Source organism: Macadamia integrifolia, chromosome 12, assembly GCF_013358625.1.
Source record: "Macadamia integrifolia cultivar HAES 741 chromosome 12, SCU_Mint_v3, whole genome shotgun sequence".
NCBI lineage: Eukaryota > Viridiplantae > Streptophyta > Magnoliopsida > Proteales > Proteaceae > Macadamia > Macadamia integrifolia.
In genome coordinates this window covers 11,163,895-11,188,480 of record NC_056568.1, presented here as the reverse complement: position 1 = coordinate 11,188,480, position 24,586 = coordinate 11,163,895, and the positions used below count along the sequence as shown (strand labels likewise).

Genomic DNA, 24,586 nt, shown 5'->3' with positions numbered 1-24,586 from the left:
CAAGATGAACCACCTTCGATTTCGATTTCAGAAGTTCATGATCTATGGAGGAATGAAGAAACCGAATGAATAAACCATCGTTCTTCTCAAGCAGGAAGACGATAATAAGTTGAGGGTATTTTGAGATTTTTGAAAAAATTGTAATACACTTAACGTTTCCTCACTCATGGCCAAAGTACAATTGATAAAATCTAAAATTTATAGGGGAGAGGAGTGTAATTTCAAACTTCATAGAGGAGGGTTCTATAATATTTGAAACATACAGGGAAAGGGAGTGTAATTTCCTCTAATAATAATAATGCATTGCTTCATCTTCATAGTTTTCTTCAATTATTACAAGGAAATAATAGTACCATAACTTTGGTAGTATTTTCAGGGGAGCATTAGAACTTCAATACCAATGTGTTTTGGGGGCATTGTAACTATGGTTAAATAGAGAAGAATGAAATTAAAATTAAAAAAAAAAAAAAAAAAAAAAAACTTTTTCTTTTTTCTGTGAACAATACAATTTATTTCTCAAATAGCTGGTTGGCTGGTGTTATGCTCCACTATGCATATTCCTGGGAACGTTTTAAGCCATTATCATGAGTAAATAAAATCGCAACTTACAGCAAATGCCTCAACTTTGAGGATGCTACTCTCATTTCCATTCATTTGATAGACATGTCATGATTCAGGTTTGTCACACGGTAAATTTTAACCTCAAATTCAATCATTCATCATACCACATATACAAGTTGACAAAAAGTTTGGGTTCCAATTTGAGCTACTTTGCAGATATTTAATGCAATGTGCTATTTCATAGGTCCAAGTGGCCCCTTCGAGGGTCCCATCTGGCACATAGTGGGTTTTGCACCAAAACAAAAGAGAAAGTGAGAAAAAAACAACGTTCTTGGTATCGGTATTAGTCTCTGTCATACCAATTTGATCTGGATCATTATCGAAAATGATCAGTGTGTATCGATCATTTTTGTCCCTTGTTTCTTCAAAAAAAGTATTTTTTTTTTTTTACTATTTTACCCTTGAAACCATACGGCTTATCGACCTAGATTGATTAGAGACTGAAAATCAATCTCAGCCGATATCAATACGATAAGATCGGTACAATACCGATACTTGAAACCATGGTTGTGACAAAGTTGTCAAAAATATCGAACGCTTAGCTTTACAAATGTAAAATAACACATCATACCTTATAAAGATATTTCCTTCGAATTTGTTTTCCATGGGTTCAGTCTCACAGATTTTTTCTTGGAATTGTTTTCCATGGTTCAATCTGACTGCAAGTAAAAGGAAGGAAAATGAAATTGGTTCTTTCTATAATCCTTCGCCAGATTTGCATTCATATGCAAGTGTATATTATATCTGATGCTTCAACGGCATCTAGTCCAAAAGATATTACTTAAGATTACAAATGTGATGCATCTTAGCATACCCTATAGATTTTTTCTTGACATTATTTTCCATGGGTTCCGTATATTGCAAGCAAGAGAAAGGAAATTTGTAATCATGATCGTGTAACTTATATTATCTCTAATTTCCTTTCCGAATTCAAAATAAACTAAAATTTAATAACTATATTCATAATATTTTAAGGGCAGGCGGTAGCGGAACGGACGAGTTGCAACCTTATTTTTCCGTTTTTCTTATGTTAACCTTACATTTGGCATAAAGTCAATCTGAGTCTTTTTTCATCAAAAATAAAAAATAAAAATTGCGCATTTAATTTTTTTTTTTAATGGTTACCAATTCCGTCTTTTGTGGTGAGACCTGAGAAGTCCACGAAGACTACGATTCTTCTTCTTCTTCTTCTCTCTCTCTCTCAACTACTTCCATATTCTTCGAGACTCCTCTCTCTTCTATCCCCTCCTCTACCACAAAGCCACAATACCCCCCTTTCTCCACACAACGCCATTAAAGTAGTTTCAATGGGGCAATAGCTCCATTAAAGTAATCTTAAACGAGGTTGTTGGATCCGGAGAAGGATGCTTTCTGGGTAATTTCGAGGTTGTTGTATCCGCAGAGGGAGGCTTTCTAAATAATTTTCCGTGTCTTTTGCAGGCTCCAACTTGGATCCACTTAATTTTCATAAAGGTTTTCAACTAGTTGGATTCTTCATTAGTGCTTCAGGATCAGAAAAATAAAAAACCAAAAATCTCACTATGGTGATGAAACCCATATAAAAAAAACCAGAAAATTAAGGTAGAATCAAATTAAAAGCAATTGCGATAGGGGAAAAACTTGATTGATGAAGAAGCGAGGGGAGGGAGGGAGAAGGCGAAAAATGGCGGGGGTAAAGGGGCTATTGAGTTCAGGATGGACGACTGAGTATAGAGAGGTGTGGAGGGAAATGAGAAAACAGTTGCAGCCAGTTTTGGTAAACAGTTCAACGATTGAGATGGGATGAGATTAAATCAACATTTGATAGTTGAAGAACGTACTAGCAAGTTATTTATATGTCCGTGCTACAACCTTTTTTCCATATTTTAAAATTAATAAAATATATAATCATCATATATTGCAAAAGAGTGTGGTTAGTTACAAGCAATGAACGAACCCTTTTCAAAATGACAATGGTATATCATTTTTAAAAAATTTAAAACTCTCTTTTACCCGACTCAATAAGTTTTGAAAATAATACAAAGTACTGTCGAAAGACAGGTTATACATTTTAAATACACCTATAGAGGTGTTATTCAGAGTCTCAACACTTCTTTTTATAACTAGGGCCATAATTTATTCATTATGACACAAAAAATAAAGCTGCTCACTTATTTCTTTAAAGCGGTGTCTAATTTACGCTAGCTGTGATGAAATTCCAGTTCCATCCTTGCTTAAATCTGATTGCTTTTAGGTCTCAGATTCTGATTTCTTACCCAAAAATAATAGGCCCCTGATTGCCCATAAAATTAGAAAATTTCCATTGTAATTATATTACTTTGGTGGGTTCAAGCGACATAAATCAGGGTTTTAGAACCCTAGGTTGCATCATTTCCCCTCCAATATAGATGGCACAAGGAGGACAATAACAAATGGAAACTTAATACCATGGTTATGATGGGCAAGGATCCAATTTATATAGCAGCACAAAAATACTTATGATACATGGGCAGTAGCAGCATTTTCCCAATAAAATGACAAAACATCCACCCAGGATTCCTATTAAATCAGGAAAGAAAGAAATGAACAGAGTAACATATAAAAAGAAAATAAAAAAAAAATCATATAATGAACAATTTCATGAAGTGAATTATGGGTTCCTAAACCTGACTATTGCCTAGCGAAAACCTTCTGAAAGAATTGAAGAATGGGCACGATTTGCTTGTTTCCTTCAATCCTTCCAACCGGTTAGCACAACTGAAGGGGATAGACCATATGGGAGGTCCACCAATTTTGGCAAACTAATTTACATACTATACAGGAGAAGAGAAACAATTCCATAGGAAGGTGATAAAACCTCAGAACACATGACTAATGCTCATGCTTGACCCGTGCTTTTAGTATTCCAGGGATAGGAGGAGAAGTTGGAGGCCTACCCCCAGCAGCATTTGACCTCGAGGGATGAGGTATGTGTGACTGATACATACCAAGCATTCCGGAACCCTCTGCTACTCCATTTGGATTAGAATCATTGGTACCACCATCATCTCCCTGAGGCCTTTCACAAAACCTCATCGCCTTGAGTACGTAATTGTCATCATGTAGTTCAAAAGGAGTACTGCAATAAGGGTTGCAGAGAAAATTTAAGTGAACAGTGAATGAGGGAATGATAGAAGTGATGGAAACGGGAAAATTCATGAATCAGTTGGCTATAAAATTTTGGATCCAACTCTCATATAGCATCACTTTGCCCCCACACCACACTTCAGTCAAGACACCATAAATTACAAATTACTTCAAATCAAGGGTCTGCCTACCTATTGAAGTCAAAATGCACCAGTTGCATGTCCTCTGATATTTCCACCTCAACAGTTGCATGAGGCCGTGTCTGCAATTCAAAGCACCCAGTAACAAGGACAATGATGTTAAGATTAATGGACATGAAATAGCACATGAAATTTCACAATTGTCACTCTAATTAAACCATGTTAGCCGGAAAGCCTTTCTAAAGAAGGTGAAAAAGCATTTAACAACAACAAACTCAGCCTTATCCCAACTTAATGGGATCAGCTGCAAGAAAGGTGTAGTTTATCTCAGAGGAAATATGTTCTAGACCTTCCTATCCGAGACAGGTATGTTGGGCTGTAAGCCTGTTGATAACCTTATAAAACTGAATCTGAAACTTGGGGTGTGAGATGACACAGTTTGTGGATAAACATCAATACAAAAGACTGGTTGGGAAACTTATTAACTACTACCCATCCTGATACTTCCTTTGCTGTTGAAATCATTAGTCAGTTTATGGAGAGTCCTAAACATGCTCACTGGGATGCTGCTTGTCAAATTCTGAGATATCTTAAAGGTGCTTCTGGCAAAGGTCTCATCTGCCATCATCATAGTCACACAGATATTATGGGTTACTCAGATGCTAATAGGGTTGGTGTTGTGAATGATCGGAGATCAAGTACTGGTTATTAATCCTCTGTTGGTGATAATCTTGTGCCTTGCACACTGGCACGGTCAAGTGTTGAGGCTGAGTTGATGCGGTTGGGGTCACTCATACATAAATTGGAACTTTGAATCACTAAACCTATGAAGATGTATTGCGATAATCAAGTTGCAATTTATATTGCCAGTAATCTCATTATTCATGAGAGGACTAAGCTATTAAGTTGGATTTTCACTTTGTGAGAGATGCAGTGATGCAAAAGTTGATCTCAACTCCGTTTGTCAACCCCGGCAATCAACTCGGTGATATGTCACAAAGGCCAGTACTGTTCCAGCCTGAGTTTCGTAGTGGTTGTTCCAAGCTAGGTATGGAAGATGTATATATACTCCAGCTTGAGGGGGAGTGTTAAAGTGTGTATCGACTTGGGGGTGTCCATGGACCATGTAGTGTAGGGTCATGTCTAAGTTTATGTTATCTTTCCTATTGTAATTAGACTTCAGGCTTAAGAAGAGTTTTGCTTCTAGTATGTAATAGGTCTTTGACTCCTAGTAGTTAACTACTGAGAATCTCTTCAGTTAATATAAACAAGAGTGTGGCTGGTGAAATAGAACTTACTTTTCTATCACACAGCCTTCCTCCATCCTCTTGATCTCTTCCATCTTCTTCTTCTCTTTTCTCTTTCTCTGGTTTCTTTTAGTTCTGATGTACTTACAACATGCAACCATGGTAGATTTCACTCAAAATTTCGCATGTTTCATAGGTTTCGACCCACTACGAAAATAAACCAGGTACCACAATAAAACTGTACATTGTGTCAACAGGTTTCGGCTGATTTCGTCGAATTTTCGCATATTTTGACTGGTTTGACCAAAATGGTTGAACCAGCCGCTTTATAATACCCACAAAACAAGGTAATTTTTGTCGACGGCATCTTCAGGTTTCCAGCCCAACCATGTGTGCCACCTCCACATCCTTTTAGTCTAAGTGAGTCATTCCCTAGGTTGGGATACTTGGCAAATGTTGATGATGCGTCTTATAGATGGGTAGCGATGGACTTTCAAAACAATTGGGTCCAAAACATGTCATGGGACTTATATATGTTGCATTCAAAAGAGGAGCTACGACATCGACAGTGGTACACAACTTGTGGATTGGAACAAGGTTTAAGATCTCGATCTCACCCCAGGTTTCACTGGGCCAAAACACCGAGATCTGGTATTTATCCCCCATCATCTCGGTGGCCATATAGTTTAATTTAGCCCCCTGAAACTTGTCATTTATCGGCCTTCTAAACACAATGGAAACATCAATTTTTTTAAAAATCAAATCCAAAATGGTGCTTTGACTTCAGACCCTATGTAGGTAAATCTTCGGACCCTTCACCCTAGGGTATTCCACAATAAAAACAAACAACTATTGACCATGTTTCTATAAAAAAAATTGGTTTTGAGAAGTTGTTTTTACCTATAACTATTCTTGGGAAGAAAAGGATCTCCAATGGTTGATGTTGAAGCGATAATCTCCAATCTCCAAGTGTTGAAGTTGTTAATCTACACTGTAGAGGAGAGAGTTGGCAAGAAAAACCACCAAAAGTGAGTTTTTTCTTCACAGCAGGGCGAGATAGGCGAGAGATGTCGAGTTGGGTCGAGTTGAGGGTCGAATACCCCATGTGACTTGGAGCCGAGTTGAGTCAAGACCAAGATATTCACCAAGATCTAGAGATCTCGATCGAGATATTGTAGATTTTATATATCGCAAGTGCTCATCTCGCCAAACCAAGAAAATGAATTAATAGTGAGATCTCGCCGAGATCTTGAACCATGGATTGGAACCGCTAAGACACTCGGCTTGAAATTGAGTGGTGAGAGTTGTATCTCTATCATCTAAAATTATTGCTTGTTTTGCAAATCTAAATTATGTTTTGCTTGTTTTAATAGCTTATTTCCATTTCTAATATGAAACTTATACGTAGAATTAAGTTAGTGTACAGTGTACTCAGTGAGTCAGCGTACACTAGAAAACTTGGTTGGGTTTTTTTTTTTTTTTTTTTTTTTTTTTTTTTTTTAATGAAACTAGTTCACGGATTATGTTAGAAATGTAAAAAATAGAATGTACAAAAAAAAAACACTTTCTGGGGGGCCGAAACCATGGTTTCCACCAAGCCAAGAAAAAGTTCCAGGTTTCCTCGAAATGTCGTAGGTTTTGACCAAAATTTTTGTGTCAGCACAGGTCGAAACCCGAGATTTAGAACCTTGCATGCAACACTCCCAATCAAATGTTAAGAAGAAGATACATTTTAGTGATAATTGAGAGTTGTGAAAATTCTTTCTTATCCCTCTCCTCTCACTCCTCTTTTCTTCTATAGTTACTGTTTACATTACCATTCACATGTACTGTTCACAGTCCCAGAATCATGGCAGTGAACCAAGATAGGTACTGTTCACAGTCCCTATCTCCTCTTTTGTTTTTCTTCGTTCTCTTTTTCTTTTCCCGATGCAGGCTGCTGAAAACATACAAACCGGGGGCTGAGAGCCTAAACGAGGGCTTGTGTTGCCAATCAATTCATTAATTCCTAATCTTGGTTCAGGATTGGATGGCTGCATCAATCTCATAGACTTCATGTAGCCCATGACTACCCCTAGGAGGCCAAAAAGGCACCACTTATAGCAGCCTTCACTACATTAAACAAGGGGAAAAAGACAAGAAAAGGGAAAAGACAGATAATTGATGGTCCAAGACAATTGGAGAGAAACTTCTAGATGAGGACTGGCGAAGAATCAAACAGACATGGAAACCTCTCAAGAAAGTAGTATTCTTAACTTCCCTCCAATTCATAGACCCCTCCTATTTCTAGATGAACATGTTTCTCATCTTACAAAATTACAATCAATAGTATAAACAACAGATCGTCTACTACACTCACCATCTGCTGTTACATAACCTACTGAATTGCCTACTACAAGTAAGAAAATAACATTAGTTATAGTTGCTAACCTGAGATTACCTACTACAACATTATCCACCCGTGTTTTAATAACCTACTACATCACCTAATTGAGGCATAACTCTGACCCAAAAGAAGTTCATCTTCAAGGCATATCCAGACAAATCACCTGTCGCAACTCAGGCATGTTGATTCGAGGCAGCATCTTAACTTTTTCATAATATACCTTCGCTTTTCATCCTGCCTTTAGCTATTCATACTTACTTTGCCAGTTCTGGCTAGAGTAATATCAGTTAGTAAGGATGGATAAAGGAAAACAACTCTATTTCTGATCTACATTCTTGTTGTAGGTACCTCTTTATTCTTTTCTTTATGGCCTCTTAACTAATGCTTCCTTATGTCTGCCTTTTGGTGCTTTGCATTTCTCCGACTAATTATTTGAATTCAATAAAAGAGAATAATGTTATACTTAACATTGTCAGTGATATAAAGGGACCATATGCACAGTGTCTTTGGGGTGTATTCAATGTGATTGATGAATTGAGCAATTCTTTGAAGTGGCTACAGAGATTCAGCTTCAAACCAGGGAATCATACTCTCAACGATTCTAAGGATCAATTACATCAAAATTTCATCTGTAACAGAAACATTACCATATACTACTCGTAACGAATTTTATGAAAGTTTTTTAAGGAAAAGCTTCAATAGGAGTCTAGGATACAAAGATGATAAATAACCCATTCTTTGGTTAGTATGCTCAAGCAAAACAGGCAACAGAAGAAAAGCAGAACAATCATACCTGAACCAGAATAAAAGGTAAAGCCACACCACCTACAGGAGTATTTCCTGAGCCATATAATTCCTCATTCCGCTGTATCAGATTCTGGAGACCTACGAACTTGATTGGACGAGAGGAGAAGTAAGCAAACAGTCAGGAATCATAAAAAATTGGAAGCTATGACGAGAAAAGTCCTATTAACCAAATTAATGACCAAAGTTCAGAAAATGGGGATCACACAATATGTTTAGACCAAAATCATAGGGTTCGCTCAAAGAGAAAGGAGGGGGGGGCTTATGGATCCTCAATACAAGAGAAATCTATTATCGGGAATTTACCACACAAGTCCTGTTCAGAAACTCTACTCTATGAAGGCCAAATATATATATTTTCAGGACCAAAAGGTTATCAGCTAACCTCACAACAAAGAGAAGAGGGAAAAAAAAAAAAAAAACAAGAAACAAGAGGGAAACATCGAAAAAGTCTTGGGGGAAAGCTATACCCAAATATAGATAAGATGGAGCTCAGTTTACCAAGCCACTCGTTCTGCTTTTGACTAGGATGAAGAATTTTTGGTGGCATAGTTATGCAATGGTTTGCACCCTCAAATTAGTGTTGTCCTTGCATCCAGTCTACAGCCTACAATGGAAGAAGCCAGGTAGCCTATCAGGTAGAGGAAAGTCTGCAACGTCCACATACCATCGGAGAACTTTTGCATATACTTTTCCTCGAGGTACAGGTTCCATTCAGCAATAGCCTTCCACCCAAGAAAAGTCAGTGCTTCATCCATGGCATCTTCACGCCCTAGCCGATTCTATTCTCCACCTCGACATGATTCAGACATCTCATCTCATGGCCTAATTGTCCATACTCTCCACCTCGGCGTGGTTCAGACAGACCTCCTTTGGTGAAAATGGTTACTATTCAGTGCCACTTATGCAAAGGATTTGGACATATCAGTGCTCAATATTCCAATCATTTGGCTACTTTTATTGATAAGGATTCTCCTTTACCTTATATTCTGAAAGAGCAACTTGGTTCTGAGACGGTTGATTTAAGGGAAGAGCATGCGTCAGGTGAAGTTATGACACTCCCAATGATGAGGACCCATATCCTTTTTATGCCCTTCGTCCTATGTTGACCACTCAGAAAGTCACTGAAGATGAAGATTGGCACCGCAATAGTATTTTCCAGACCTGTGTGAAATGTAATGACCAACTGTTAACGTTGGTCCTTGATGGAGGTAGTTGCACTAATGTTGTCTAACCTGTTTCTGAAGACGTTGTTTGTAAGCTAGGATTGAAGACAGAGCCACATCCAAATCCTTACAAGGTTGCTTCGGTGAACAACATTAAGCTCAAGATCACAGATTAGTTTTTGGTCACATATTCTATTAGTGGATTCAGGATACAGTCCAATGTGACGTCCTCCCTCTGAAGGTGTCATATCCTTCTTGGTAGATGTGGTAATTTTACAAGAAAATACAGCATTGTGGCTATGCCAATACCGATACTTTCAAGCACGACAACAAGATTATGAAATTTCATCTTGCCAAATATGATCCCGAAAATAAGCTCAAGAAGATGGTGGGATCGTTCCTCATTCAACGTACTCCTTCAGACGGTCTCCTTAGTCCTTTTCCCAACTTGATAAAGTAAGTTTTTTTTAGAGGAGAGTTGATGCAGATGTAGTTGCACTTGACTAGTTGGTGACGGACTTTGGAAGCCAAGAAGAACCAGTCCAGCCCAGGCCGTTGGTCCAACAAGGGTTGAAAGTAGTATTTTATTATTTTAAGTCTTTATTTCCAAGTAAAAGCATAGGTAGGATTTAGGAGTTGTTCAGGATTTCTTTCCTTTTGGCCTAGTTCCCTTTAATTAGTTGGTTTCTAATTTTATGTCTTTATTTTCCTATATAATGGTTGTGATCGATAGGCAATGGCAGAGAGAATTGAAGAATAAATTGAGAATTGGTTTGGTTTGTGCTCTGTGAGATTGTGTGCTCCCTTCCTCCCCCTACTACTTCTGATACCAATGAAACAGTCTAGCAACCTCCCCCTAGGCGATGCAGGACTAAAGTTTGCACACCCTCACTGATCTCCTAAACCCCCTGGTACTTGCCGTATTCTTAGTGGGGACACCTCACCGATCTCCCAAGCGAGTTCGGTACACTTGTCACATTCTTAGGTGTCACATTCTCCCCCCCCCTTTGGGCACAGCGTCCCTATTGTGGCCCTATATGCTTTTGGGGTCCACTTTGATACCACATGTGATTTCCTGGCTCCATTAACTTTGACACAATATTGTCCTCATTGGCCCATGGGCCTCAAGGCTTTAAAAAACGTGCCATGTTAAGGAGGCTAGAGGTTATCAACTAGCCCAGCAACCTCCCCCTAAGCGATGTGGGACTAAAGTTTGCTCCTAAACCCCCTGGTACTTGTCGTATTTTTGGTGGGGATGCCTCACCGACCTCTCAAGCAGTGGTTGGTATCAGAAGTAGTAGGGGGGAACGGGTGGATTCTGCCAAAATTCAGGCCCATCTCCCTTTGCAACCTACTTTACAAGTTCATTGCCAAAATTCTTGCCAACCGCCTTCAGCTTGTCATTGATTCTCTTGTTAGATCTAACAAATTCTTTTTTAGTGTTGGAAGGAACATCTCTGACAACATTACCTTGTGCCATGAGATTGTCAAGGGATTTGATAGGAAATCTCACTCCCTTACCACCCTTCTCAAGATTGACATCCATAAGACTCTCGATTCCATCTGGTGGGGATTCATCTCTAAGGTCTTACTTAGGATGCCCTTCCCTCCCATCTATTCACTCTTGTATCTCATCTCCTCGCTTCTCTATCCTTGTCAATGTTAACCTGCCAGTTTCTTTTTCCTCTGGGTCATCCGTCAAGACTACCCCCACTCCCCCCTCCATCTTCTCCCTTGCCCTTGAGGTCCTCTCCAAATCCATCCAATCTAGCACTAATCTTCACTTCATCTCCCCTCTCCCCAAGTGCAAAGCTCTCAATATCTCCCATCTTACCTTTGTTGATGACCTCATGATTTTCTCGAAGGCTGATTTCCCCTCCATTGAGTATATTATGTCCTCTATGCACCTCTTCGGATCCCTCTCTAGTCTCTACTTCAACCTCCTGAAATCCCATCTCTTTTTTGTTCGAGTCTTCGACGTTTCAAAAGCTTGGCTCCTTGAGCCCACTGGATTCTCCCTCAACTCCCTTCTAGTCAAATATCTTGGCCTTCCCCTTATCTTTGCTAGGTTGACTTCCCACCATTATTTCTTCATGTTGGACCACATGAAGAATAGACTTCAGCTTTGGAAAGGTAAGTTCCTTTCCTTTCCTATGCGAGTGCCTTGTGCTTGTCAAATCTGTGCTCCAATCTTGCTACCTATACTGGCCTGGTGTTTTCACGCTCCCCAAATCCACCTTCAAGGCTATAAAATCCATTCTTTGCACCTATCTTTGGAAACGGGTGGATTCTGCCAAATTCCTACACCCTCTTCACTAGGCTTCGACTTGCCTCCCCAAATCTGAAGGAGTTCTGGGTCTCCAAAGAATCAAGGATGACAATGTTTTCGACATCCTTAAGCTCACTTGGAAACTAGCCACCAAGAAAAATATTATTCGAGTCTCTTGGGTCTTCGTTGGTCTTCGGTTCCCCCCCCCAAAAAAAAAATCTGAAGGAAGTCTAGGTCTCCAAAGATCAAGGATGTAAATATTGCTGACATCCTTAAGCTCACTTGGAAACTTGCTCCAAGAAAAATAGTATTTGGGTCTCTTGGGTCTACTCCCATCTCCTCAGAAAGGACCCCCTTTGGACGGTCTCCACCTCTGCTAACTCTTCTTGGGTTTGGCACAATCTCTCCACTAGACCCACCGCTCTCGGGGTCATCTACTCTTCCATCAAAGATGGTACCTCCACCTCCCTCTAGTTGACTCCTGGCATCCCTTAGGTGTCCTTTCTTTGGTGAATGCCAGATCCATCTACTCCTCTGGTATAGCCCAGAGATGCCCGTCACCTCCATCATCTCCGACAGTGTCTGGTACCTCCCCCTGCTTCCCCTTGGTCATCGTGGTAGAGTCAACAAAGTCATCTTGTCCCACTCATCCTCTGGCCTCTTTCGTTCCTCCTCTGTCTAGGACCTAGCCAGATTTCAAGGTCCCTCAGCCCCATAACGAAAAATTGTCTAGTTCACAAGTCACATCCCCTGCCAATCCACTGGCTGGCATGCTCTCTACAACTGCCTCCCCACCCAATCTTTACTTATCTACAGATACATCTAGATCCCCTTTGTCTGCTACCTATATTGGAATAGTTCAGAAGATGCCAACCATCTCTTATTCTCCTGTCCCTTCACCTCCTCCATTTGGGAGCAGATGCGTTGTTGCTGGCCCTCTAGGAGATGTACCCTTCTCCATCATAAAGAGTAGATTTGGATTGACATGACATTTGTAGGTAATTCTATTTGTGATACCGCTGGTAAGCTTGCCTTCTGTGCCCCCACCAACCACATTTGGATGGAGCACAATCTTCGTAGATGGACTGCCAACTCTAAATCCTATTATATGATTTGGAAAAAGGCATCTTCTTTGATGTTAGCTCTCAGCTTACCATGCTTCCTCACCGCCATGTAAGGGACTCCCCAAGGTACATGCTCATTGTTGTATCCTGGGGTCTTCCATCTTCTATGTCTCCTGGTCCCGACCCCGGTTAGCTCACGGCCCTAGATTGGTGTGCAGTTGCTTTTTCTGGTAGCCCTAATGAGCTCGTTGCTGTTACCGGCGGACCCTCCCATCCTCTTGTATTATCCTGAGTCGACGTATTAGGATGCGTGCTATAATACGCTCGCTCTCTCTTTGCTAAACGAAAAGTTGTTATTATTCACCACAACCCACTCGATCCGGCTAAAAAAAAAGAGTGCCCATATCAAGTTAGAATGGGAATTCACTGAAATGAAGAGTATGAGTGAGAGAGGATAAGATTAATATCGCGTTACACTTGTTCCTGCCAGTTGTCCTATGCATATTACCAGGTGCTTATGCCTTCTTTCATTCTAGTTTTGTACCTTAGTCCAACACGTTCTGCCTGCATTATTTATATTACAGAAGAAAAGCACTCCATATTAGAGCAAGGACATCCACATAGACTTGCATCGTTTCCAAAGTTATAAAGCTAGAGGTTAACTCAAACCTTTAACTCCTCAATATCATTAACGCTAGTGCGAGGCAGACCTTTCCACTGTATTTCCTTTTTGTCCTTAGAGATAATTTCCATAGCCATGAGAACATTGAGGGCATCATATACCCTTCGCCGTATATTTTTCTCATCATATTGTTGCTGTTAATAAAAACAAATATTTTTTAGATAAAGTTCATGTCCATACAAAATGAGTGATGAAGTCATAGTTTTCAGTTCTATTTTATCATGTGTTATAAGAAAAAGGTCATCAACGAGCGCCATCAAATTGGTCAGATGATGCAACTCTAGGAAGCAATGACAACAATATAGATGTTAATGTATGAAAAAGATACATGTTGTCCAACTAGGCACCTGTCGTGAAATAAATTGGTTAATTAGGGACACTAGAAACAAAGTATGAGATACGTACAGGTATGGTTCAATTTGGAACTATGGAAAGAACAGTAGTGTAAGAGCTCAGAAATAAGGGTTAAAAGAGTATTATCTGTGAACTAGAAAATTTCAGCATGAAGAATATGAATATTCTTTTATTTATTCATAATATATAAGACAAATCATTAATTTTACATAACAATTGATCAATGGGTGAAATTTGGGAGAGGGTTTGTTTCTTCCGAACTGATAAATCTTTTTTATCTCGAACCAACATATCCTGCCGTTTACCCAGAGCTAACAGTTCCACCAGCATCTCCCGAAAAAACATAGCAAGTTTCCCAGGCCTGCCAACTGCTCACTTACGAAATGGGCCAAAGCCAATGCCAATAAGCTCGTGACATCCATGCACTGAGTCTTCAAATGATGCACGTTAAGCAGGCCGCTCTTCTGAATGTGGTTCAACATCCAGGGCACTCTCTATGTCAATATCATCCGTTTTAGTCTTTCGTGAACTCAAAGAATAAGGATAGCATCTCACCACTCTCATTCATGGCCAGTAAAGGCCATGAGTTTAGCATTGTTGAGGAAGTGGTTATGGAGATTGGGTAATGAGGAAGAGGGTTTATGGAAGCAGGTCATTAGTGCGAAGTTCCGTTGGCTAGAAGGGGGCAGGGTCAGGAGATGTGAGGGTTGTAGGGGGACAGGGATTTAGAAGGTCACTCAGAAATTCATCCAGGGGTAGCTCTTTGTGGCCAGGGATGGAATAGGGTGAAATAATGGTATAATTTTGGAGTAGCTTTCCTCCTGGGCCATGGCAATTGCACAGCACCCTGAGTGTACATGTTGACTTTTCTTCTGCAATACAAAGATTCTTGCCTTCTTAAAAAAACACAGGACAACAGGTGTAAATTCTCATATGATATTCAGCCTCCTAATAGTTTTCAGTGTTTTTTATAGGTGAATTGGTTCCAAACTCATGGTTTTTTATAGAAGAAATTTACAGTTTGGGCGGTATACCCTAGGTCTATTCTCGTAAGGAGGAACCGATCTCTAGACTCTCAAACAAAAAAGGGAATAAAAAAAGTTGAAAAAAAAACAAAGGGACTGAAAGGAAGCACTAAAAATACCATCATATTGTCCCTTCCCCACCCATCTTCCCAAAAATAAAATCTTCTCTATCTTGCTACGGTCAACATTGACAAGAAGGGCAGCCCCACCCATTCATAGAGCCACCACAATCAGCTCTCCATTCTTCCTGATGACAGGCAAACTGTGATTCTAGGCCCTACTCATTTTTGGTCTCTTGGATAACCTAACCAGCTGGCTGGGCCCCCCAAGCCTGGGGAGTAAGCAATGGGAGTTGCAGAAAAGGAGAGAGGAATTTCCGGCCATGGCCTACCAACCCCCACTTTTATACGAATTATATACAGTTTCTGTTTAGATATGTATATTTACCGGATCTTTAGCCAAGGGATGGAAAATGACCTTCCCCCTAAGATCAGTGGAATATGATATGCAAATAAACTACATATGTGGATGTGCATATAATACACAAATATATTTGAGTATGGTCATCAAATAGACGTTTTGGAGTTGGCACCCGAACAGGGTCTCCAACTTGGCAAACTTCTGAATAATAGAACTTCCTTGTCACGTAGATGCAAATGCAACCAAAATCAATAGATCATTGACATCAAGTAATATTGGTTCAAGGTCAATGGTGATGAGGACATCATCTAGGGATTTAAGACATATCAGACGAGACGCCCACGTGCACAGGAACAAACCACTTCATTGTGGCTAGATGTCCCTTAATAACTTGTGTGGATGCATAATTCCGTTTACTTACGTGTAGCTTGTTTTATTTTATTCAGTTCCCAAACTATTACATACTAATGTTGTAAGGGATTGCTGGAGTAGTAGTTATTGCAGGAAAAGTAGTTATTCGGGAGTTGCATCTCTTTTTTTTTTTTTTTTTTACGCTTTGGATGGTGGTGTGTGCGGGATCGGTTCGGTGTGGGCCTGGTGATAATAAATTCATTGGGTGGGGGGGATAATAAATTCATTACCAAGAGGGAAGAAATAAGGTGGAATATACAGCCTGAGGGAAAAAAAGAGAAAAACATTAACACCTATGAGGGGGCAACAGGCCCCATGGGGGAGAGAAAAGAGGGGGAGACCCCAAGAGACAACAATGAGCCCGTTCCTTGAAGAGGCACGAACAGGCCTAAGGGGGAGACAATGGACTCTGTGTTAACATCAAAGAAGATAGCCTTCCAAATCTTATCAAAAGATCAAGAATTGGAGGTCCATCTTCGAAGATTGCCGCTCCATCCAAAGGTGTTTGATCGTCGCACAGAAGGCAAGTTTCCCAGCCGAATCACAGAAAGAGGATCCACCAAAGGTCATATCCATCCAAATCCATTCCCTAGAGTGGGGAAGAGGGGACCTCCTGCTAGGCCAGCACCAAGAAACGAATTTTTTTCAAACCAATGAGGAAAAGGGGCAAGAGAAGAAAAGATGATCAAAGTCCTCATAGCCATTCCAGCAGAGGCAAAAAGAGGAAGAAGGCATAGGGATGTGACGGAAGCGAAGGAAGGAGAGGGTTGGAAGACAGTTGGAAAGAGCTCTCTAGGCAGTAAAGCTATGCCTGGGGATGTGACCTTTAAACCAAACAACTTGGTGCCAAAGGACAAGGGGATGGGGAGAGCGGATAAAGTTCCAAGTGGAGGAAGAGGAGAAGGAACCTAATGGAGAGGGGGACCAAAGGATTTTATCAGGAGAGTGACGCTGGGAGGAGGGCAGGGAGCGAGGGAGGGAAGAGAGTTCCAAATAGAAACAAGTAGAGAGGAGGAGGGCGGGACCAGGAACCATTGGAGATGATGGAAGCAACTAGAGAGGATTTAGGAAGACCCAAGGCGTAGATAGCTCTGGCACCAGCGATAGAAAGGAGGACACTAAAAGGGTGCCAGTTATCCAGCCAAAGGGAAGTGGAGAGGTCATCTGAGATGGAGGATTGAATAGCTCTAAGGGCCGAGGGCCTGAGGCTAAGGATTTGCCACCAGTGGGCACAGTCCAGAGGGAGTTAGAGCGGAGGAGGGAAGAGTAGACCCAAGAGACCCAGATACTTTTCTGCTTGGATACAATTTTCCATATAAGCTTAAGGGTAGCATCCAAGTTGACGTCTGAGATTCTTCTGAGGCTGAGGACCCCCCTCAATCTTAGGGCGGCAAATAGATGCCCAACAAATAGGGTGGAGGAAGCGGGAAGAGTCAGTCCATTTCTAGAGAAAGGAGCATATGAGGGATTCTGCCTTATGGATGGTAGAAATAGGCAGCTTGAACACTCCAGCCCAATAGATGTAACAAGATTGAAAGATGGATCTGATAAGCTCAAGGCGACCGGCGTAGGAAAGGAGCTTACTGCTTACCTTTCCAGAGTTGAAGCCTTTTACGGATGAGTCAAGCATAAGGGTGCAATGGTGGGGAGAGAGTCGAGAGGAAATGAGAGGCAACCAAAGGTATTTGATTGGGAGAGAACCCAACAAGAACCCCGAGGAAAGGAGGACAGAGGCTTTGAGATCATCAGACACTTCAAAGAGAAAGAGATGGGATTTCAAGAGGTTGGTGCGAAGACCCGAAAGGGATTCGAAGAGCTGCAGAGAGGAGAGGATAGATTGGATTGAGCAGGAATCAGCTTTGGAGAAAATCATGAGATCATCAGCAAAGGCAAGGTGGGTGAGGTGAGCTTTACATTTGGGAGGGGGGAGATGAGGTGGGAGTCAGGGGAGGATTGAATGGATCTGGAAAGAACTTCAATAGCAAGGGAGAAAAGGAAGGGGAGAGAGAGAAACCTTAGTAAATGCCAACAAAAGTGGAGAAGAAACCGATAGGGGACCCATTGACTAAAACCGAGAAATGAGGGGAGGAGATGCAGGAGTGAATCCAGTTGATGAAAACTGGAGGGAAAGACATTTCATGAAGCACATTGCAGATGAAGTCCCATCTAAGGGAATCAAAGGCTTTATCAATGTCAATTTTGAGGAGGGCAGCCGGGGAATGGAACTTCCTATCAAAACCTTGAACAATTTCTTGGCAAAGAATTATGTTATCAGCTATGCTTTTACCTTTGATGAAGGTAGATTGGTTGGGACTGACAAGAGAGTCCACAACCAATTGGATTCTGTTCGCATAGATTTTGACTATAAACTTGTAGAGAAGGTTGCAAAGGTATATGGGCCGAAAATCTGGCATGCATGAGGCCCCTTCCTTCTGGGGATAAGACAAATGAATGTGTGATGGATCCCACCAATCTGGGCTGGATTGAAGAAGAAGCTTCGCACAGCATTGAGAAGATCTTGCTTGATAATATCCCAGAAATGGGAGAAGAATCCCATACTGAACCCGTCTGGGCCGGGGGCTTTCCTATCTTTATAGGAGAGGATAGCAGAGGAGATCTCTTCATCAGAAGGAATAGTATAGAGAGAGGGAGGGATGAATTTATTAAGAAGGCCTAAGGGGGAAAGCAAGGAGGCTGAAGAGGAAGGAGGGTTGAATAAAGAGGCAAAGTAAGAGGAAGCCTCAGATTTGATAGCTTTAGGGGAGCTAAGAGTGGTGCCATTACTGGCAACAAGAGAAGGGATGGAGTTGAAGTTGTTCCTAGCTTTGAGGGATCTATGGAAGTAAACCGAATTGGAATCACCTAGCTCAAGCCATATTATACGAGATTTTTGCTTCAGAAAGCTCTCTTCTTAGGCCAGGAGAGAGGCTAGCTCAGCAAAGATGGTTTGCTCCTCAAGAGGTCAATTTGCAGCCTAACCTCGACAGAAGCTAATTTATCACGAGAGGATGTGACATTTGAGGAGATGTTGCCAAAGGTATTGGCATTTCAGAGCTTGAGAGCAGCTTTGACGTTCCTCAACCTTCTGGAGAAGGCAATAAGGGGGGAGGAGAAGGCACGGACCAGGATGGCCCAGGCCTCCTGGACTAGTAGAGGAAACCAGAATGGTGGGTCCACATATCAAAGAACTTGAAAGGTTTAGGCCCAAAAGAAAATAAGGATGGATGAGAAGGGAGATAGGGGAATGGTCGGAAATGCCTGGGAGACCAAAGGTGGCATAGGAGGAGAGAAAATTGTTGAGCCACTCTTTGTTGACAAGGATTCTATCAAGCTTGCAACCTATTCTATTAGATCCAATTCTCCTATTATGCCAGGTGAGCTTAGGACTAGACCACCTGAGGTCATTCATGTTGATGGACTCAAGACAATCATTGAAGGCTTCAACGGCCGAGAGATCTATGGGGGACCCACCATGCTTCTCATGGGAGGATCGGACGACATTGAAATCTCCTCCCAACCCCTATGGGAGGGAGCCCGAAAGAGGGGCAATTCCAAGGAGATCAGTCCAAAGAGCAGTTCTATTGGCTGTACATAGACCATAGTGAAGGCACAGGAGAAGGATTGAGAGAGATCAGAAATGTTGAGATGGATGCATTGGGAAGAAGAGAATGATGAGTTGATAAGAAGCTTGGCAAGGTTCCAAAGAGCCCAAATCCTGCCAAGGGGGGAGAACTGATAATTGGAGATGAGATTCCAAGAGGGGGCAATGAAGGATGCAATCTAAGAAGCTTTAGGCTTGGGAACTCTAGTTTCCAAGAGGCAGACGAGATCAAACTTAGAAGATTTAACATAGGAGCAGAGCTCACCTTGTTTGGCTATGAAGTTGAGACCCCGGATGTTCCAGATGGACCAAATCATTGAGTGACTTGGGGTTGGCAAGAGAGTCAAACCGGTAGGAAGTTTTCCCTTTATTTTTGTTGCAGCAACGGTATTCGAGGACAGTGGGAGACCGAGTGTTGGGGAGAGCCGAGTGTGAACAGGATCGGCTACAGAGGGCACGGAACCACCCGAAGAGTCAGGCTGCTTCTTGGCAGTGAGCATGGCGAGGGCATTGCTAGAGGGGGAGGGGGAGGGGGAGGGGGAGGGGGAGGGACCTTGGTCTTCTTATTCTTTTTGTTCTTCTTAGAGAGCTTCAAAGGGGGTTGGCGGGAGTAGGCACCAAGCACAGCTATCGAAACTAGAATCAAGAGCATTGGCATGGTTTGACAGTAGTATGGGCAGCAACCAGAGAATCCTAAGGGGAAGCCTCAGAAGCGTTGGGGATCAGACCGGCACAAAGAGCAGCAAAGGTGCGAAGGGAAGCCTCCCAGGAAAGAGCAGTCAGGCAACCAAGGCCAGAGGCTGCAAGCCATGGTTCGAAATCTCGACGATATCTCGAAATTCTTAGGTTTTTTTTTACCAAGTCAAAATAAGCTACGAAATGCAAGAAGGTAAATATTTCGGTCGAAATTTCATGTGAAAATCCATGTGTTATAAATACCAAATCTCCTGAGGAGTCGAAACTCTATTGTCTCAGCAAAATTTCGAATCCTCATTGCTTTAACTCACAAAATTAATCAATTGTCAAGTATTTTGCCACATCATCACATCTATTCCATTGAAGCATAGTTTTTAAGGCGCTGCTAAGGCGATGCGATCTAGAAATGGTAAGGCAATGCTCCGCCTTACGTGAAGTGGCGCCTTATGGGTTTTTTTTTTTAAACACATTTTAAAATTACTTGATGAAGATTCCGAATATAGATTTTTTATTGGTAGGTGTATGGTTTTGTTAACACTTGAGATGTATGGGATCAGCTTTACTCCACCAAAAATAACCAAAACAAACAAAACAAAAACACGATTCACAAACAGGGTTTGGATTTTGTCAAGGGTTTTAAGAAAGGGCTTTGAGAAGGAATCAAGGAACAAGGAAGAACCACTGATCCAGACGACCATTTTGCTCTGGCAGCGGTGAGCTTCATTCTTCTTTGACAGGAGTAGAAATATAGTGGATGACCTTAGGGCTTAGGTACTCATTTTGGCATCATAGAGGTAAGTATAATAAATACTTGTATTTTTTGTCTTCTTTTCTTTATATTTATAATTTTGTTTCATAATTATGTATTTATATTATATGTTAATATGTTATGATGGTTGATGGTTGATGATTGATGATTGATGATTGATGATTGATGAAGATGAACTTAGTTTATTCACTTTATTGATTTGTTTTCTTGATGAATATTTTACATTGGTATAAATATGAACCTTTAATATTTATTTAACATATGAGTAATAAGATTCAATTAGGATTTGAGCCAAATAGATTGGTTTTATAAAAAAATTACACAGGAACGCTTTAGTCGATAAGGCGACGCTTTATGCCCGCCTTATCGCTAAGGCGCTCCAAAAGACCCTCAAACGCCTCCGTCGCCTTACCGCCTTAAAAACTATGCATTGAAGATCACTCCAAGTTGAAGATCTACACATTTCAAGCTTTGGAAAGGTAAACCACTTTTCCAAAATCATTTTTTTTTAAATAATGACATAAATACATGTTGGTTAGGGCTAGATTTTTTATATGTTAAACATTAGAGGCCAATCTATAACCTCACGAAGTCAAATTTTTTTTTTTTTGTTCATAAATATTTTTTTTACTTTCTGGTTTAAAAAATACATTTTCCATCAACATAAAATGTATTTTATTATGGTTAATATAGCTTTGATGGAACTCAATTATATATATGTTACTCACCATTGGCTGATCTACGACTCTATCGAATCGAAATTTTTTTTCTAGCGGGTAAATATTTATTTTAATGTAGTATTTTAAATATTAGTTAATTAATGTTAAGGTATGTTTTAATCATGGCTTGGATGCATTATTTACTTGTTTTACTATCATATTATATCTTGTTCTAGCAATATTTCATAAAATCTCCAGAACAGTTCAATGGTTGCTGCCAAACGAGGGTGTAACTCTAAAACATTACCATGTTCTAATATTATTGCATATTTATTAACCTTAAAACAAGCTCCCCACCAAGTTTCAGGTCATAATATGGCCGTTTGGCCACCGAAACAGGCAACTGAGTAGAAAAAAAAAAACACAACTCGCTGAGATCTCGTCAAAATTTTGGTATCCGAAACGAAACGAGATTTCGAACCTTGCTACAAGTAGGGACCGACGGTGAAGCGAAGCCTAAACCAAAGACAAGGGGATGCTAGAGGAGAGAACGCCCAAGGAGTGAGGGGAAGCATCGCAGCAGAAATCCTCGGTGCGAGGTGGAGCCTCGCAATTGATCGCCTTCGTGCAGGAAATCGAGCAAGTGGAGTGGTGGGGCCGAACTACAGAGCATAGGGCCAATAGAGGAGATGATCTGAGGTACAAAGGGTAGCCTCGTACCTAAATCCACCAGGCGGCAGCATAGTTGTCAAGGCGTCGCCTTATTGCATTGCATACCGCCTTGTGTTTTGACACTTATTTATGCCAAATATTTCATTTACTTAAGATATTATTCATAAATAAGCAAATACCCCCTATTTGAATCCAATAAAAATAGTTTAAAAATCAAATTACAAAAGGATAAAAAGTCAACCCCTCAGTCCAAGAAGAAAAACTGGATTTTGGTTATATGGGAGATTTTCAACTTTTAAATGCTAGAGTTTTCTCAATTATGAAAATTTTATAAATTCTATCATGTTAAAACATTGCTAAAAACCAAAAGTCCGATAAAATAATTTTTTGTTTTGATATCCATAAAATTATTTTCATTCAGGCGATTTTAACAGCATTCGCGCACTTAAAAATAAGTTTGACCGGAGCATAACTTTGTCATTACAACTTAGATTTAAGTAATCTTAGACTTGTTGGAAAGCTGGTTTTATATTATAACTGATACAAAAAGTCTCATATAAAAATAATATCATTTGACCAGTCAAGCTTGTTATAGAACCAGAGCATTTCTCTAAATTTTGATTTTTTATAACTTAATATTACTTAATGTTAATTTTTTATGATTTAATATGGCTAAATGTTGATTTTTAATGACTTGATGTTGCTTAATCTTGATTTTTTATGATACAAGGTATATATAGCTTACTAAATAATGTTAGAAAATAAAAAAAATAAAAAAATAACAATTAGTCGCCTTGTTCGCCTCAAGGCGTGCGCCTTCTCGCCTAAGCGCTTAGACAACCCTCCACGGCCTTGCCTTGTCGCCGTGACAACTATGGGCGGCAGCATTGAAGCTGAGACGGAAGGAGAGGCTTCCGTAGGGATCAAAGTATCAGATGAACGACCACGATCAGGGTACCCGGGTGAAGGAGAGGTAACCGGGTTCCGAGCAAGCAGGCGGGTCGGGTGGGGAGGGATAGTTGCCTAGGGTATAGAATGGGAAAGTGGGCTTAAGTGAAGTAACTGGGACAAAAGAGGTAATAGAGGGATGGGCAGAGGCCTAAGTGGATAAGGGGAGATGGGCATGGGCTAAAGGGAGAGAAGGAGAGGTCTCCGTAGCGATCAAAGTATCAGACGAACAACCACGATCAGGGTACCCGGGTGAAGGAGAGGTAACTGGGTCCCCAGCAAGCAAGCGGGTCAAGTGGGGATGGATGGTTGTCTGGGGTATAGAATGGGAAGTGGGCTTGAGTGAAGTAACTGGGCCAAAAGAGGTAATAGAGGGATGGGCAGAGGCCTAAGTGGATAAGGGGAGATGGGCCTGGGCTGAAGGAAGGGAAGGAGTAAAGACAGGAGGATGGAGTTGGGCTTGGTTAAGAAAGGGGTTCAGCAAAAGAGGGCCCAAAGGAGCAGATGTAAGAGGAAGGCAGGCCAATGATATAAAAACAACAGGGATAGCGTGAGAAGAGAGAAAAGGAAGTAGAGGAGGAGAAAGGGAGGCACCGAGAATGGAGGCAGGAGGCGATGGGACAAGGGAAAAGGGACAAGGAGAGGGACAGAAGACAGCTTGGAGAGGAGGCGTTAGACCTCGGATAGGGGAGGGCTTCAAAGAAGGGTCATCCATTCGAGAAAGGGGGGAACATCATTCATTTCAAAATACAAGTGCAGAAAATTCATTCTAGCATTCATGGACATTTAATAAAGGATAAATGATAGGCAGTACCTTCCTTTGCTATCCTGCGAGTTGGAGTGCTGTGATCAAGTGCCAAGTCACTACCAAAATCCAAGAATGTATCCTCAATGCCTCCTTGCTGTCAATTGATGAATCCCCATTGTGTTTGAGCCATAATATAAGGCAAAAGTGGGAAAATTGGGACTGGTAGAAAAGGAATAGGGGAGAAGGAAGAGGGTGCTAGCAAAAGAGGAAAGAGGTAGGGAAGAGAAAAAGGGCTTGGCTTCACAGTTCACACCAACTTGGATTCACTTGTAGAGAATCACTCACACTGCAGAGAAGGGAGAAATCTCACATGTTCCAACATCATTCATTTCAAAATACAGCCTTTTAAAACCCACCGAGATGGCGAGGTCTGATGCCACAGTAGCATGCATCTTACATAGGACACAAGTTTTGTTGGAGTAGGTTCCCTTTCCTTGTATTTGTAAAATATAGCAATCAACTATTACATAGAGGAACTCTCCATGCAAGGGAGAGCTGGAGCTGGACAGAAAAACAACTTCTAAAATAAAAAGAAAGAAAGAAGTAACTACTAAAAGAAAAACTCAAAATAGAAACTACCTTACTAGCTAGAGACTAAGTACCTAAGGACTCTTACAAATTAAAAAGTAAGATAATCTCAATCTACTATAATAATCCAGCAAGCAATCTTCAAGGTAGAGTAGATCTCCTTCCATGCAAAGGGGTATATCTTTTTTTTTTATTTGGGAGGGGGGGGGGG

At 40.9% G+C, this 24,586-nt stretch overlaps 1 protein-coding gene across 1 annotated transcript in view; it reads right to left on the bottom strand.

Annotated features, from left to right (window-relative positions):
• Window positions 1-3,135: 3,135 nt before the first annotated feature.
• LOC122057817 (transcription factor-like protein DPB) overlaps window positions 3,136-24,586 on the bottom strand; it is a 33,655-nt gene continuing 12,204 nt past the window's right edge. The window contains exons 6-12 of the mRNA XM_042620115.1: window positions 13,472-13,618; window positions 13,311-13,366; window positions 12,007-12,009; window positions 11,707-11,728; window positions 8,293-8,391; window positions 3,918-3,988; window positions 3,136-3,718 (exon numbers count right to left, since the gene is read on the bottom strand). Of these exons, the coding sequence (XP_042476049.1) occupies window positions 3,472-3,718; window positions 3,918-3,988; window positions 8,293-8,391; window positions 11,707-11,728; window positions 12,007-12,009; window positions 13,311-13,366; window positions 13,472-13,618 (645 nt within the window). The 3' untranslated portion in view covers window positions 3,136-3,471. The remainder of the gene's footprint in view (window positions 3,719-3,917; window positions 3,989-8,292; window positions 8,392-11,706; window positions 11,729-12,006; window positions 12,010-13,310; window positions 13,367-13,471; window positions 13,619-24,586) is intronic.